Genomic DNA, 16,939 nt, shown 5'->3' on the forward strand with positions numbered 1-16,939 from the left:
CTGGCTAATAGTAATATTTATAAGTAACAGAGTAAGAGCATACCATTCAGAACGTTTTTGTTGATTACTGTTCAATTTATTGTGTCTTACCCACTAACGTTATGCCACAGTGTTGACTTCTGACTATGTTTTAACACTTTAAAAGGAACAAAATATATCCACATAGTGCATTTTGTTATTTTTACTTGCTAAAAAGACTTTTGTAAGCACTGCTTATGGTGTCTTTGTTTCATCCATATTTTGCCTTCTGTATAATTTTATCCTGTGGTGGGCTGGCGCCCTGCCTGGGGTTTGTTTCCTGCCTTGCGCCCTGTGTTGGCTGGGATTGGCTTCAGCAGACCCCCGTGACCCTGTAGTTAGGATATAGCGGGTTGGATAATGGATGGCTGGATGTATAATTTTATCAGTCTATCTACATATTTTCTGCATGTCATTTTCCCAGTATGGGGCTATGAGAAGCCAGCACCTACGAGGTGAAACACAAAAATAACCAGATTGGTAAAAAAAACAAAAATATTTATTGATGAATTACAGCATTCTAAACATTGTCACCTTCTATATAATCCGCCTCCTGATCTCTACACCACTCCATACGTATCTTCCATTGATCAAAACAGTGCTGGAAGTCTTCTTGCTTGAGGCTCTTCAACAGGCTTGCCATTTCTGTCTTCACTTCATCCATTGAAGAAAAATGTGTTCCCTTCAGGTCACTTTTGATTTTCGGGAATGAGTTAAAATCACAGGGAGCTAAATCGGGTGATTAGGGAGGATGATCGAGGACAGGAATGTTTTTGTCAGTCAAAAACTGCTTTACGGAAAAAGAGAAAATTAGTGAGAAATTTGATGTTGATTCGCTGTTCAATATTTTGTTACCCGACATTATCGCGGCAACTCGTGTAGAGATTGTTGTGCAAATACTGACTGGGCTATTCACAGGCTATACCTGTGGTTTGAGAGTGTGTGTAGGAGGGGATATAGTTCTATGATTCACGTCTGGTCGACCTCCAGACAGTTTTCCAGGAAAGCCCCAAGTCCAGTCTGGTTATTTTTGGGTCTCACCTTGTATACAGGTAGCAGAATGCCAAAGATGGGGGCGAACATTGGTTAGATAGGTCAGAGACCACTTCAGCTCATGCTCACACACATCCAATATCTATGTGACATTCTCATACTTCTATTTGTGGTGAAGTGAGTCAGGGGTCCATGGCAGCGCAGGGGTTTTTAATAAAAACAGGGCGGCTCAGACTTGGATGTGGGTGTGTGCTGGTGAGAAGCTGTGTGGCCGCGGTGTGTGCAGTAGGAAAATTGTCCGATTGCTTGTAAATATGCAAGCACAATCTGCACAGCCATTCCCCATTAACACTCTGTGGGTTGTTAGTGAAAGCACCTGAACCTACAAAATGCAAAATGAGTCTGAGCAGGACAGGTGAGGGATTAGAAAAAGACGAAAGAAAGAAAGAAAGAAAGGCAAAAGAAATAAACATAGAGGAAGATGTCAAAAAAGACGTTTGAGGATTGAGAGCGTGAGCCAGTGCAGTGGACAGAAGACAAGGCAGTCAGGAGGCCACAGGTGAGCAAGAGGAATGGGTGGTGGGTCTCTCTTGTTAAGCATTGAAAGAACAGAAGCAGCAGATGGCTTCATGGATTGTCCCATGGATGCCTGGGATGGTGGTGGGATGATGGAGCTGGGCTTCTAGCATCTCAGAAGTGACTAGCTGAGGTGGTCAGGACCAAAGTTGATTAATGGTCGACCACATTCACTGGGATGAGTGGCAGGGTGGACAGGGCAAGTGAGAAAGACGTACTGAGGCCCACAGGCAGATAAGAATAAAGAAAGGAAACTTGATCTGAATTCTGTGTTTCAGTCTTGATTTTAACCTGTTTTTTTTGTAAATGTATTGATTTAGTCCCCCAACAAGAGGCATGGTTTTTATGGATTATTTATTGGCTTATTTATTTATAGAAGATTTTACACTTTACTCTTTTTTGTGTTATTTGTGAATAACCCAGAGCAAGCACTTTTGCACCAACTTGTTGTTTGAGTGTCCCCATTGTGCTAGTCCATCTCTCTATATGACTATCAATGTCCTGGAAAATGAAAGATACCAAAGCTGCTGGCACCCTGGACATCACACTATTAATTTCATAATTTATTTGTACTTTGTAAAGCACCGTGTAATTTTACCGTTTAGGTCCAATAGTGAGAAGTAGTAGGGTGTTGTACCATGTTAGCCATTATGGATGTACTGTAGTGAGAAGTCAAGCAAAATGACACCTTTTATTGGCTAACTGAAAAGATCACAATATGCTAAGTCTGAAGAAGGGGCCTGAGTTGCCTCGAAAACTTGCATATTGTAATTTTTTTAGTTAGCCAATAAAAGGTGTCATTTTGCATGACTTCTCACTAGGTCCAATAGATGACAAAAGATTCATAGTTTTGCACAGAAAAAAGCAGGAAAGAGTAAAGTGTCCCTGAATGGAACCCATGGATAGGTCCCAGTCCACCTCAGCTTATGCTCACACACACACATCCCATATCCATATGATATTTCCATGCTTCTGTTACCTTCTTGCCCATTATGATTGTACCATAAAGGTCCTATAGAGAACAAAGCTTGATAATTTTGCACAAAGCAAATGGTATAAACTGTGCAATAAACTTGTGGATGAGATACTGCCATCTATTTTCTTCTCATAGCCCGATCTTTTATGCATTTGCTATAGACTTTGTTAGATAAGTTTGCTGCTATCCACCTCCCCATAATTCATGTCATCTGCTGAAGTCTTCAAAATGAGTTTTCAGAAACAATTTGCACATTGTCATTTACTGTAAATTATTTTATTTAGCACAACCCATCTGAAGCATCACTATATAGATTAGGCTGTTCTACTAGTTAGGAAGTGAACAATCCCCTCTCCTTCCCCACTCACCTTTATACTGTCAATTCTGTCCGTTGATCCTATGATGAGGCTGTCCGTCTATTTGTCCATGAAAGGATGGGCCAGTACAAAGGAGTTGTTGATATCAGAGGTGTTGTGGGTGTGCAATGCTCAATCATACCACTTAACTTCCTGTCGGGATCCAAGTGGCAAGCCATGTGCAAGACGACGAAGAACACCAGGAAGATGGTCCCTTGGTTGAACAGGGGGAGGATGATTGAGTCAGTCTTAGTCAGGACCTCACCTTTGTTCTGGCCGCCATGGGTGACCCTACCAGGAGAATATGACTCCTGTTGGCATCGCTCTGGAGATCATTGATCACACAAACCATTCCACCACATTATGGCACTGGAGGGCTTTATACTGCATCTATATATATATATATATATATATATATATATATATATATATATATATATATATATATATATATATATATATATATATATATATATATATATATATATATATAGCTATATCTATATATATATATATCTATATATATATACGAAGGCAATCCCAAAAGTAAGGTCTCCAAAGCGGTGGGGACGTAGAGAAACTGTTCATACGGCTGTTGGCCACACTGTTGTGATTGGTGCTTCCTCCACTCCCAAACAAGCATGTGCAGCTTCGCTGGGATGCTCAATCTTGGCTTGGCCGCCCTTGAAAATGGAGCTCCCGTTGAACGCTACCGCCAAGTTCAAAGTTCGCGCAGGAGACTGTCAATTTTCGACGAGACAGTCGCGAAGGTTGAGGAAAACATGCGTAAAGATCTGCGGTTGGAACTTCATCACCCACCCACCCTATAGTCCGGACTTGGCACCCAGTGACTACCACCTGTTCCCTAAGTTGAAAGAACATTTTTCCGGAATTGCGATTCTGCTCCGACGAAGAGGTGAAAGATGAGGTTCAACGCTTCCTGAAGGACATGGTGGCGAGCTGGTATGACATGGGCATTCTAAAACTATCACAGCGTCTACAAAAATGCATCGACTGAAGTGGTGATTATGTAGAAAAATAAATAAGTCTTTAACCTTTAAAATGATGTAAACATTATAGAAAATAAACGGTTGTTTGTATTTCTAAAAAAAATAGGAGACCTTACTTTTGGGTTTGCCCTCGTATATATATATATATATATATATATAAAAGTCAATGTGTGTGTATATATGTTTTAGCATCACTTCCAAACAGCTGGAGCGATTTTCATGAAACTTGGTACACATGTTTCTCTTTGGTCGACTAAACATACTGTAGGTTGAAATCAACCCTAACCCACCCACTTCTGGGTAGGGGTGGAGGGGTGATCTTAGATCTTGTATGCTTGTTATCATCCAGTTGATTCTTGGAACGACCACCAGAGGTGACTGCCGGCATTCTTTATGTTTGAGCACTACAGCATGCCCCTGTTGCTTTTAAAATTAAATAGAGTTAGCCAGTTCCAAGCGTCAACTGGATGATAACATACATACAAGACCGCAAGACAAGCACATTAGTGAAACTTCATTGTTTGTTAATTTATTTTTATTTTTAAAGCTGTCAGCCAGTCAGTCATTATCCAACCCACTATATCCCAACACAGGGCCATGGGGGTCTGCTGGAGCCAATCCCAGCCAACACAGGGCGCAAGGCAGGAACAAATCCCTGGGCAGGGCGCCAGCCCATGGCAGGGCACACACACACACCCACACATCAAACACACACTAGGGACAATTTAGGATCGCCAATGCACCTAACCTGCATGTCTTTGGACTGTGGGAGGAAACCCACGCAGACACGGGGAGAACATGCAAACTCTACACAGGGAGGACCCGGGAAGCGAACTAACCCAGATCTCCTTATGTGAGGCAGTAGCGCTATCACTGTGCCACTGTGCCATCCTTTTAAAGTTGTGTTTTTTTTAATTATATTTTTCTCAAACAATTAAAAAAAAACACACACTTTATTTTCCTCCTGGGCAACGCCAGGTATTTCAGCTATGTTAGCTAGTATTAGATAAAAAGTGCTATAAATGGTGTCAATAGAATAGGACTGAATTAGCAATCTGCAAATGAAAGAAACAGGCCAACATTCATTTCTCAATGGAAAAAAAATTATCCTGAATTGAAATTTGTAGAAAATATCATCTTTTGGCTGTTGAGTACTTAGAATAATTGTGAATATATTTTTCAAATGCAAATAGCAATTCGTTCTTTGACGATTCTCCCCTTGTTTGACTTTCTGCAGCAACTGCTGTATGTGAGCACAGTTTCTGAACTTGCCCAGGTGTCTCTGCACCGATGTGAACTCTATGGAAAGGCCTGTGCTGACTGCTGCCTTGCAAGAGATCCTTACTGTGCCTGGGATGGCAGTCTGTGTACCAGATACTTCCCAACTAACAAGCGGTGAGTTCAGATACTGAGATCTGATGATAGATCTGTTACATGGTGTAAGTAAAATGTTACAAAGAAATGATACTGAGACTGAGGTTAGCTATAAATATAAATGTAATGAGATGGAAGCATATGGCACATTAGTGGCACTGAGTTTTTGTTGTCTATCAGGCATAAAAGTGATATTTTACTTTATTTTTACAGACGTGCCAGAAGACAGGATGTGAAACATGGAGACCCTCGAAGTCAATGCCATGATCTTGAAGAAGGTAAAAGAAAATGCATCATATGCATTATAATTTAAAAGAATAACATGGAAATTGCCACATGGATCACAGGGGTATAGTTAGGTAATGCAAAACAATGCCAGGTTTATGGGTGTGTTTCCTACATAAACAGCTTTCACATTTTGGTAATACTAAAATTGGCCTAGGGTGTAATTATGAGACACAATACAGTACATCTTTATCTTTGAGAATGAAAGAAACTTAAATTGTTTGACACTGAAACCCTACGAGTACCATGTCCTTTTTCTACAGAAGCGTATTAGGGCCACAGTGGAAAAAAAAAAATACGGACACAGTGAAGAAAAAAAAAAACTAAATATCGAGATTAAAGTCAACATTTCCACTTTATTGTCGAGATTAAAATCGACATGTTAACTTTATTCTCGTAGTTTGTCATTAAAGTAGAACATTGTAAACTAAACTTCATCTTAAAATGAATATTTAATTTAGTAGATCTTCCCAAACCCCGTCATAAATTATGTAGCGCATGAAATGCTTTGTGTTAAGCGTTCCCCGAGCCATATTAATCACTACGTGCTTCTTAAACTGATTTCCTCTGCCCAAAGAGGAGGCGCAAGCAGCGATCACCACACAGAATACATTAATTTTATGATATCCCTGCTCCCTGAACATTTACAATGCTAAGATAAATACTTGATATCATTTTCATGATGAAATGCATGAAAGCATGTACTAATCATGTGGGGGCACGGTGGCGTAGAGGTTGCACTGCTGCCTGGCAACAAGGAGGTTCTGGGTATACGCTGCCTTGAGTTTGCATGTTTTCCTGCCAGGTTTACTCAGCGTGCTTCAGTTTCCTTTCAAAGTCATGTAGGCAGTGGGGTTTTGTTATGCTATATTGACCCTGGGGTATGTGCTTGTTCGTATTCACCATGCAATGAGCTGGTGTCCCGTTCAGGATTTGTTCCTGCCTGGAACACGATGCTTGCTGAAATGGGTGTAACCCTGAATGGATGGCATATTTAAAAATGTATAACGAAGATTTTTTAAAGTTCTGAGCACTCCGTGGTCTAAGTTTATAACTAGTTTTAATTTCATACTGTAAAATCATGTGGTGATTTGTTATGTGGAGAATGAAAAAGGAAGGATAGCAACGGGGGGTTTGGTACATCAGATAGAGACAGCACGCATGCAATAATGAAAGTCCGCACAGAAAAACATCCATTGAATTCTGTGTTCGTGTCTTCGACCACCAGATCACGAACCCAACATTTACACAATATTTAAGTTAAACCTGTGTGATACCCATTCATACATCCAGTTTTCTGGAGCCTCGTCACACCTGCCATAAACCTCTCTACACTGAACGTACACCAGAGTGCATGTTCAATACCTGCTTTAATGCATTTCATCATGAAAATGATATCAAGTATTCATTTTAGCATTCTAAATGTTCAGACAGCAGGAATATCATGAAGTGAATGTATTCTGTGCGGCGATCGCTACCTGCGCCTCCTCGATGCAAGAGGAAGTCAGTTTAAGAAGCACATAGTGATTAATAACTGGGTCGGGGAACACTTAACACAAAGCATTTAATGTGCTACATAACTTATAACGGGGCTTGAGAAAATCTAGTAAATTAAATATTTATTTTAAGATGAAGTTTAATTTACGACATTCTACTTTAATGACAAAAAACTACGAGAATAAAGTGGAAATGTCGACTTTAATCTCGACATAAATGGCGAGAATAAAGTGGAAATGTCGACTTTAATCTCGACGTAAATGGCGAGAATAAAGTGGAAATGTCGAGAATAAAGTCAACATGTCGACTTTAATCTCGACATTTAGTTTTTTTTTTCTTCACTTTGTCCGTATTTTTTTTTTCACAGTGGCCCTTATACGCTTCCGTATTTTTCCGGGTTCTTAATATGTAATAAAAATTCTTGGTGTATACTCAGAGCCAATCCTTCCTAAGTCCCTCATCAGCTATTCAGTTTGTATGATTTGTTTCATACCTTGTATTTTCAAATAGGCTGAAAGTATGATCAAGTGACCAAGGAGACTCACTCAAAAGAGGCCCTGAATATTCTGCTGCAACTCCTGTGAGGATGAAGCAATCTGAACCAAAAAATACGTTATATACTGTACCTTGACGCATGTGTAATCGATTACATTACATGCGATGCTGGAAGTGGTTTCCGTTTTCTGCCAGACACATTTCGACGCGGCTCTTCATGTTCCTGAACATATTGGCAGGCGTCTTGGGGTAATAGCAGCAATTTCATATTTGATGTTTTCCTTTAAATCTTCCACAGTTGCAAGGCTTGTTCTGATAGACTTTTCATTTGAGCAGACCCCAAAGGAAGAAGCCTGGTGGTGTCAGATCCAGCAACCGTGGTTGCCAAATCCCCTTTGAAATTACCCTGTTGCCAAAAAAGGACTCAATTTCTGCCATGCTCCTTGCCGATGTGTGACACATTGCTCCATCTTGCTGGAAGTCACTTTCTGTTAACTCACAATCATCTAGTTGATTCTGACATCGCTTAAACGAATTAGTGACCCAATAGGTTCACACCATGAAGACGCGCTGCTCAATACTGTACACCACCATCCTAATGTGAAGTCAAGTGACTGAGTGAAGGGGTACAGTCAGTATTTACTGTGGCATACGGCCGGGGTCCATGACTGGCCGAGACACCCCTTCGTTATATGCTCAGGGGGAGCAGCCATGGACGGTGCAATACCTCCCCCTGGACTCTAGATGGCCATCCCCGGGTTTTAGTGGTGCCTCGGTTTCCCGCAGGGCTCCATGGGAATTGGAGTTGGGTGCAGCCCTGTTGGGTCCTGCCGGCATCGCCAGGGGGTGCTGCAGCTGGGACTCTTGAGCTCGTATGGGCAGCATATTTACCACCGGAAGTGCAGCCGGAACTCGGTGATCAACCACCTGGAGCACTTTCAGGTGGACGATAAAAGGGCCCAGCAACCACCACTCAATGGCGAGAGTCGGGAGGAGTGGTGGTGCAAAGGAGAAGAGTGCTTGTGTGTATTTACACTGGGGACTGTGTTGTGCCTGTGGGGATTACGGGGAAGACGTGCCCCACAGGTGAGGAAAATAAAAAGTTTCTTTATTTTTATACATGCCTCCAGTGTAAGTCTGTGTCAGGTCAGGCGCCTATATAGTGCCTTTTTACAGCACTCAGAAGTTGCAAACGGAGGTTAAACGTCATGACGGCTGTCCGGGGCCTACCTCATCTCTCCAACGCAGGGGCATCCCGGCTTGTTTGAAGCTCCATATACTGAGGAGCACATTGCACGTTGTTTCATTCAGATTGCTTCATCCTGTCGAGAGTTATTACAGAATATCTGGGGCCTCTTTTGAGTGAATTTCCCTGTATTTATACCAAAAGTCTATTGTTCTTGCTAAAACCATATAACCTGCTTGAATTCATACTATAGAAAATTTTTATGTAAATACGAGTATTAAAGATCCATACTTGTAAAGATTTTGGGGATGATGTTATTTATCCAACTTATTCACACAAGGAAAATGACGATTTTTTTAATGTGGTGTTTGCATTTCCAGTTTGATCTTTTCCCTGTCAAGGTTCGATAATGTAAGCCAGTATTATTGTATTTTAGCAGATATTAAAGGGGTTGACAAAGATGTGATGCCTATTGAGGCAGACCAGGAGCTAAACTGAGATGATATAAGGGGTTATTGTAAAGGCAAAAGTTATGCAGATAACACACACACATCGATATTCTTATCAAAGCTAACATTATCTATGCAAAGTTCTACTCAGTATGCTGGCCACCACCTACTCTCATGTACACTGTGAATTAGACGCTATATAGCGCCCCACCTGGCACAGATTCACACTGAGGCACGTGTAAAAAGGCACAGGCTTTATTTTTCTTCACCTGTGGGGCACGTCTTCCCCGTGAACCCTACAGGCAATACACAGTCCCAAAAAGCACTCTCAACACAACCCTTTCTTCTTAAACCACCACTCCTCCCAGGCAACCTTGTCCTCTTCCTCCCTATTCTGGCTGCCGAGTGGTGGATGCTGGCCCTTTTTACAGCCCACCCAGAAGTGCTCCAGGTGCTTGATCACCTGTTGCTAATTGTACTTCTGGGCGGGGCTGTAGAGATGTCCAGGTTGTCTCCGGGATCCATGCAGCACCCCCTGGCGGCCATCCCAGATCCCCACATGGTTGTGGAGATCTCCATCTCCCATGGAGCCCTGCGGGAAACTGAGGCACCATCGTCAGCCAGGGAGGCTGCCACCAAGCGTCCCGGGGGAGGTACTGAGGAGCCCATGGCTGCTCCCCTGGAACATATGCAGCAGGGGCGTCCCGGCAGGGCATGGGACCCGGCCACCCATCACAACACATTATGGAAAAAAGTGACAACTGTCTTTACCCTGCAGGAAATCAAGGCACTGTGGCTACATGATTTTCCCCTTAGAGCAATGCAGGAGCCTCCAGCCATTTACAAAGCACCTAACTTAACCTAACCTAACATTACACTGGAGTGGTGCTCACCTTTATTTGTCTGGCTGGGCTATACATCTGCCTTCAGAAACACCAAGTCAATGCTGTTTACTTGGTGGAAGAGAAGCTGACCCACTTTTCTGCTATAAAGGAAGTGAGGTGCTTCAGTGCTCTTGTACTTTCTCACTGTTGCTGCTTCCTTGACAAGGCACAAACAAACAAATTAGAAATATCCCTAATCATTCCCTGCATCTGTCTGCCTAAGTAATTTTTCCAGTTTGTCAGCTGGCTTAAATTTAGGACCATCGCTCCGTTAGATCTTAATAAATATGTGAAAATGCGGGGCCATCCTGGCTGCATCTTTACCGTTGTGTTGTCTTAGACAGTAAATTCAAATAAAATTCTCAAGAAGCCATTTCCAGAAATAGTCAAAGGTCATGTATAAGATAGATAGAAAGGTGCTAAATAAAATAAGGGGTCTTACTTCAGAATATCTAATCATGCATTATGTTTATATTGATTCATTGAACTTTTCATTCAAAGCAACTTAAACAATACAAACAAATGAACACAAAAACAATTATACTAGCACTAAAACACTGTACTGTATTGTGCTAAGAGATAATCAACCAGGTGCTATCCCTTTAGCTAAGATTGTGGATCAAACAATATATCGAGTCTGCAAGCGGTGCTGACTCATCAAAAATGGAAAACATTATACATTATTACATAAAAGCAAAGTGTCACATTCCTGCAGTTCAGTGAAGTTTAAAGATCTAAGCCAGGGGTCCTCAATCACAGTCCTAGAGGGCCGCAGTGGCTGCAGGTTTTTGTTCTAACCCAGTTGCTTAATTAGAAAGCAATTTCTTGCTAATAATTTCATTTCATGGTATGTTAGTGCTTTCACTTTGCAATGTCAGGTCATTCTCATATCCTAGATTTTCTTCCCCTTTCTAAGGATATCATCCAAATGATTTGAAGCAGATGACTAATTCTCAGTCCTTCACTTTTTTGTCTTCACTTTCCTTCCAAATATTTAATTAAACCCAATAGTGCATAATAAATACACACAGGTGTAAATGGAAACAAGCTAAATGGAGAAATGCTGCTCTCTTTTGTCATTTGCATGTTATTGCTAATTAGGAGCAATTAAAAACCAACAATACAGCTGTTTAAGATTAAAATAAGCAATAAGGTTTCAAAATCTTAATGAGCGAGACAACTAAAGTGAAGCAGAAGTGTTACTTGAGCAATAAGAGCTTCTTATTAAGCAGCTGGGTTGGCGCAAAAACCTGCAGACACTGCGGCCTTCCAGGACCGTGATTAAGGATCCCTGATCTAAGCTGTCTGTCGGCAGAGTTCTCCAGTTGTAACTTTAGGAGTGGAAGATGTTACACCATTGAAAATGGTCAAGTAGTAGACGTGCACCATCAGACAGCCAGCACGGACTGTCATATCATTTCCATATTTCACCAGACGGAGCACAAGGAGGTTAAGTGACTTACTCAGGGTCATACAGTGACTGAGACTTGGAGACTGAGCCCATCTCCCTTAGCTTTTCCTACACCATACTCCATTTACAGTTGGTAGTAAAAGAACTGAAACAGTGATATTTTAATCAATTTACCAGGTTTGTATCTTACTGTAAAACCAATATATAGACATAATTGAGGGAGCCGTGTAACACATAAAACAGCACAAGCTGACACATTGTCTAGATTAACTCACAGCTGCAGGACCCATATTGAATGTGTCAGCTTGAAAATCCACAGCACAGCGACATGTTTATTACTTTTTTGTTTCCTCTCCCATTTCGGTTCTAAGTTTAAGTATACAGCTATATTCTATAAGAAAATACTTGTCTTGTATTACAGAAAAAGTTTTTCTGAAGTATAAATAATAATAATTCTTTGCATTGATATAGCGCTTTTCTCACTACTCAAAGCGCTCAGCAATTGCAGGTTAAGGGCCTTGTGGCATACCCGAAAAGATAAATCTATATAAAAGTAAGAAAATATAATGGATTGATCTCAGTTACTCAGTGTTAAAATGTGGAAGTTTGTGTTTCATCCATCTGCTTTCTGAGCTGGCTTCCTCAATTTGATGGGACTCAAAGAAGAATCAATTCTGGACCAAATATACAGTAGCTTATAGCTGCTGGAAAATCTCAGTTAACACAGCATCACCTTTCTCCCTACTTGGCTGTCTTACCACAACTGTAAGATCGGCCAAGGAAATTCATTTTCCAAGATATGTACGTCTTCCACCATTGGAGGAGAAATTTGTTTTATAGTGTACATACAAGGCAGCAGTCTGACAATAAAATTCAGCGCAATTGCTCCTCAAAACACTTGATGATCAGATAACTGCTGCCCAAGAATAAACAGTTGACCTAGAAAAACACACGGCTGACAGACGTTTCTTTTTTTAAAGAGTTTTGAACAGTTCAACAACTCCATGTGTCTGAGCCCCACAAACTGAACCTGAAATAAGCAGAAAGTACAATGTACTGTATATTATCAAAGTCTGCTATTGGTAGTATAGCACTGAAAGATTTGTCTCCACTTCCCATTGCAAAGAGCTTTTCAGAGTGCAGATGAGAAAGACTAATCTTTCATAGTTTTCTGTACATTTATGAACTGCTCAAACAAATTAAAGAAACACTTGCAAACAAATCAAAAATCCTGCTGGCTATCTCTATTGATATGGACTGGGTAATGTGTTAGGAATGAAAGGATGGCACATCATTTGATGGAAATGAAAATTATCAACCTACAGAGGGCTGAATTCAAACACACCCTGAAAATCAAAATGATGTGGCAGGCTTAGTCCATTTTGCCGAAATTTCATTGCAGCAACTCCAAATCGTGCTCAGTAGTTTGTATGGCCCCCACGTGCTTGTATGCATGCCTGACAACGTCCTATTGAGATGACGAATGGTGTCCTGGGGGATCTCCTTCCAGATCTGGACCAGGATATCACTGATCTCCTGGACAGTCTGAGGTGCAACCTGTCGGTGTCAGATGGACCGAAACATAATGTCCCAGAGGTGTTGTATTAGATTTAGGTCAGGTGAGCGTGGGGGCCAGTCAGGGGTATCAATTCCTTCATCCTTCAGGAACTGCCTGTATATTCTCGCCACATGAGGCCAGGCATTGTTGTGCACCAGGAGGAACCCAGGACCCACTGCACCAGCATAGTTTCTGAAAATGGGTCCAAAGATTTCATCCCGATACCTAATGGCAATCAAGGTGCCGTTGTCTAGCCTGTAGAGGTCTGTGTGAACCTCTATGGATATGCCTCCCCAGACCATCACTGACCCACCACCAAACCGGTCATGCTGAACGATGCCACAGGCAGCATAACGTTCTCCATGGCTTCTCCTAACCCTTTCACGTCTGTCACATGTACTCAGGGTGAACCTGCTGTCACCTGTGAAAATCACAGGGTGCCAGGGGTGGACATGCTAATTCTGGTATTCTATGGCAAATGCCCATCGAGCTCCACAGTGCTGGGTGGTAAGTGAGCAAAGGGCCCACTAGAGGACGTCGGCTTCTCAGGCCACCCTCATGAAGTCTGTTTCTGATTGTTTGGTCAGAGACATTCACACCAGTGGCCTGCTGGAGGTCATTTTGTAGGCTCTGGCAGTGCTCATCCTGTTCCTCCTTGCCCAAAAGAGCAGATACCAGTCCTGCTGATGGGTTAATAACCTTCTACGAGGGGCCCTGTCTAGCTCTCCTAGAGTAACTGCCTCTCTCCTGGAATATCCTCCATGCCCTTGAGACTGTGTTGGGAGACACAGCAAACCTTCAGCCAATGGCACGTATTTATGTGCCTGCCATCCTGGAGAAGTTGGAATACCTGTGCTAGCTTTGTAGGGTCCAGGTATGGCCTCATGCTACCAGTAGTGACACTGACCGTAGCCAAATGCAAAACTAGTGAAAAAACAAATGAGGAGGGAAAAATGTCAGCAGCATCCACCTGTTAAATCATTCATTCCTGTTTTGGGGGTTGTCTCATTGTTACCCCTCTAGTGCACCTCTTGTTAATTTCATTAACACCAAAGCAGCTGAAACGGATTAAGAAGCCCCTCTGCTACTGAACTGACTAGATCAACAGTCAATGTTTCATTGACTTGATGCTATACTCTTATTAAAAAATGTTCCTTTAATGTTTTTAAGCAGTTTATATGTGTGTTTGTGTGTGTGTGTAATTGTATGCCTTAAAAATACTTTCAGAGTAAAATGAATTATTATTATTATTATTATTATTATTATTAAGCAAATATATCTGGGTGCTAAGATGTAAAGCACGCACTGGCATCAAAATGAAAATTCCCCTTAACTCATTTCTGGGATGGTTAGCTCCCTCTAGTGGAGACAAATACATTGTGGTCTTGAAAGAAAATGGGTTATGGTTGCCACCTAGTGGCTTATTGTTATTCAGCAGCCTTTACAGCTTCATCTGTTTGAAATTAAAGAACAGGAATGTAAGAACGTCAGTGGAAACTGAAAGCCTCCTTGAACAGAATTGTTTTTATGTTACCTTTTAAAAAATGAACTGAGTCAGCAGACCTAATTACTTTACAGATGTCATTTAAAAGTTAGGATGCTATAGAGCTGAAGGCTGTTTGACCCATCGTTGGGGTGTAACATAATTTTCAGCATCAATGGGCTGGAATGGTTGGTCAGGACTGTAGTGATGAGGGAAATAATTGATGTAGTCCAGTACAAGGTCATTTAAAATTATTTTGGTTAGTAATGGGATTTTTTGTTCAGTCCTATAAGATTGGAAGACAGTGAAGAATGAAAAGAACTGGCGCTTATATGCTTACGGACGTCAGTCTTACTGAAGTCTCTTTATGTGAAGTTTTGAACAAGATGGAGCTGATATAATTGATTAGAAGAAGTGCCTGCCAATAAAGTGTTAAACAAGTCAATGTAAGGTGTAAGATGACAATAGGAACGAGTAGACTTCAGGAGATGGAAGTAACAAATGTTCTTAGACTTTCAAAAACTATTGCAGTTCCCTAATTTCATATATATGATACATACTTATTTGGTCCAAAAAAAAAAAAAACTGTGCATAGTCAGCTGAAGTTATGCTTTATTGAAATACTCCACGGAAACTTCCTGCTACTTCCCTCTATTCATACTGGTTAAGTACTAAACTAGGCCCTTTGTTAGTGGTACAAGTGGTGTGGTCTGTATGAGTGGAAAATGTAAATGGCTGGCACGGGAAATTTTCTACCTTGAGCACAATACTATGAGGCAGATCCAACACCACAAAAGGACAAAGGAGGACATTATCACCACACCTGACCTGTTCTGTCCCCTAGGTTTTGGAAGGAAGGATGTTTGAACACACCAGTTTACTTAATCTGAAGTCTAACAAGTATAGTTGTGCTTTATCAAAGGTCAGATAATTACATTAATTATTGATTTCAATCCAACCAATTCACATCAATTTTGATTCCTTTCTGAATTTAATCACTACAAATCAGGAATATAAAAAGTAGCCTTCATAGTTAAAGATTTTTGCTGTTATTTCTCAATTTTTATGTATCAATTACTGCAATTTTCTTTTTGAATGTTCATGTATTAGCTGTAAGGTAAAGTGAGTTACTGGCAATTTTATTTTTATTTTGACACTGTATTGCTTGTTTAATATGTGATATGGATATTCAAAGTAGACCGAGTTATTCTTGCATCAACATTGATAACTGTGTTGTCTTGAATCTTTTAAGACAGAAGAATAGTGGATTAAGTCAAACAAACTTTGCTACCCATCTCAGAAAGGGCAGAAATCTAAGTAATCTATGTAGACCTCAGCGTTAGCATTAGCAGTGCACCATACAATGCATTTATATCTGTTATATGTCATTTTGTTTGGGATTCGTATATGCTATGTTAATGTTTGTAATGCGCCATCTGTTGGCATGATGGAGACATAGCAATCAGACAAACATAGACACCCTCTAATTAAGGCAGATATACACTTATGTTACATTTTGCATGAACAGAGGTTTTTAAGATAATTAAAATTATAATATTAAACTTAGAATAAAAAATTTTAGCTGTGAGTTGTTACTTCATAATTTATTACGACTGAAAGGGTAGATGTAACAGCCTCGTTTCAACCAAAATATCAAATCTGCTGTCCCACCACCTGAATTTTGTATGCACCCTACAAACATTCACTGTTTTTTGTCCTGCTACTAAGGGAGGCCATGGCTACCCAGCTGCTAATCTGGATTAAACAGGCTCTAAGAATGCTATGTAATGTTATGAATGGATGGAAACAAGAATGGTAGGCTACATTAAAAAAAAAAAAAATCAGGAGCGGTCTCCCCTGGACTTTCTCATATACTCAGATATGGGTTGGATATTTAAAGAGTAAACAGTAAGACAATGATTGTATTTTTATATTATGTACATTAAAGAACCATCAACAACAAATTAAATTAAATTAATAATATTTTGAACATTTATCATAAAAGTAAAGTTGAATAAATCGGACTCTGCAGCTGCATGAATAAAAGGTAAAGTACCATTTCCGGTTAGCGGAAATAGCCCAAACGTTGATAGAAATCTACATTTTGTACCTAATACTTGTATGCAAAATTTGGTTGACCTAAGTGAAAGCGTACTCAGGTTATCATGTTTACACACACACACACACACATAAATACACACACACAGACAGACACATAGACATAATTCCAAACACGGTATTTTCAGACTCGGGGAGGTCTAAAACGCCGAGATTCATCAAAATCTCAAAATGGAATTTTTGGAGGATTCCAATACTTTCTCACTACTTCGTAGGGAGGTCTCAAAGATCGAGATTCATCAAAAACTCGAAGTCGAATTTTTCTACGAT

The 16,939-nt window shown here is 40.6% G+C and overlaps 1 protein-coding gene across 2 annotated transcripts in view; it reads left to right on the top strand.

The window, feature by feature from the left end:
• The window catches only part of si:dkey-49n23.1 (semaphorin-3D), a 321,365-nt gene that overhangs the window by 302,562 nt on the left and 1,864 nt on the right, over nucleotides 1-16,939 (top strand). For both annotated transcript variants that reach the window (XM_028824096.2, XM_028824097.2), the window contains exons 15-16: nucleotides 5,167-5,324; nucleotides 5,517-5,581. In XM_028824096.2, coding sequence (XP_028679929.2) covers nucleotides 5,167-5,324; nucleotides 5,517-5,581 — 223 coding nt within the window. The remainder of the gene's footprint in view (nucleotides 1-5,166; nucleotides 5,325-5,516; nucleotides 5,582-16,939) is intronic.

This window comes from Erpetoichthys calabaricus, chromosome 18 (genome assembly GCF_900747795.2).
Source record: "Erpetoichthys calabaricus chromosome 18, fErpCal1.3, whole genome shotgun sequence".
In the NCBI taxonomy this organism is placed as follows: Eukaryota; Metazoa; Chordata; class Cladistia; order Polypteriformes; family Polypteridae; genus Erpetoichthys; species Erpetoichthys calabaricus.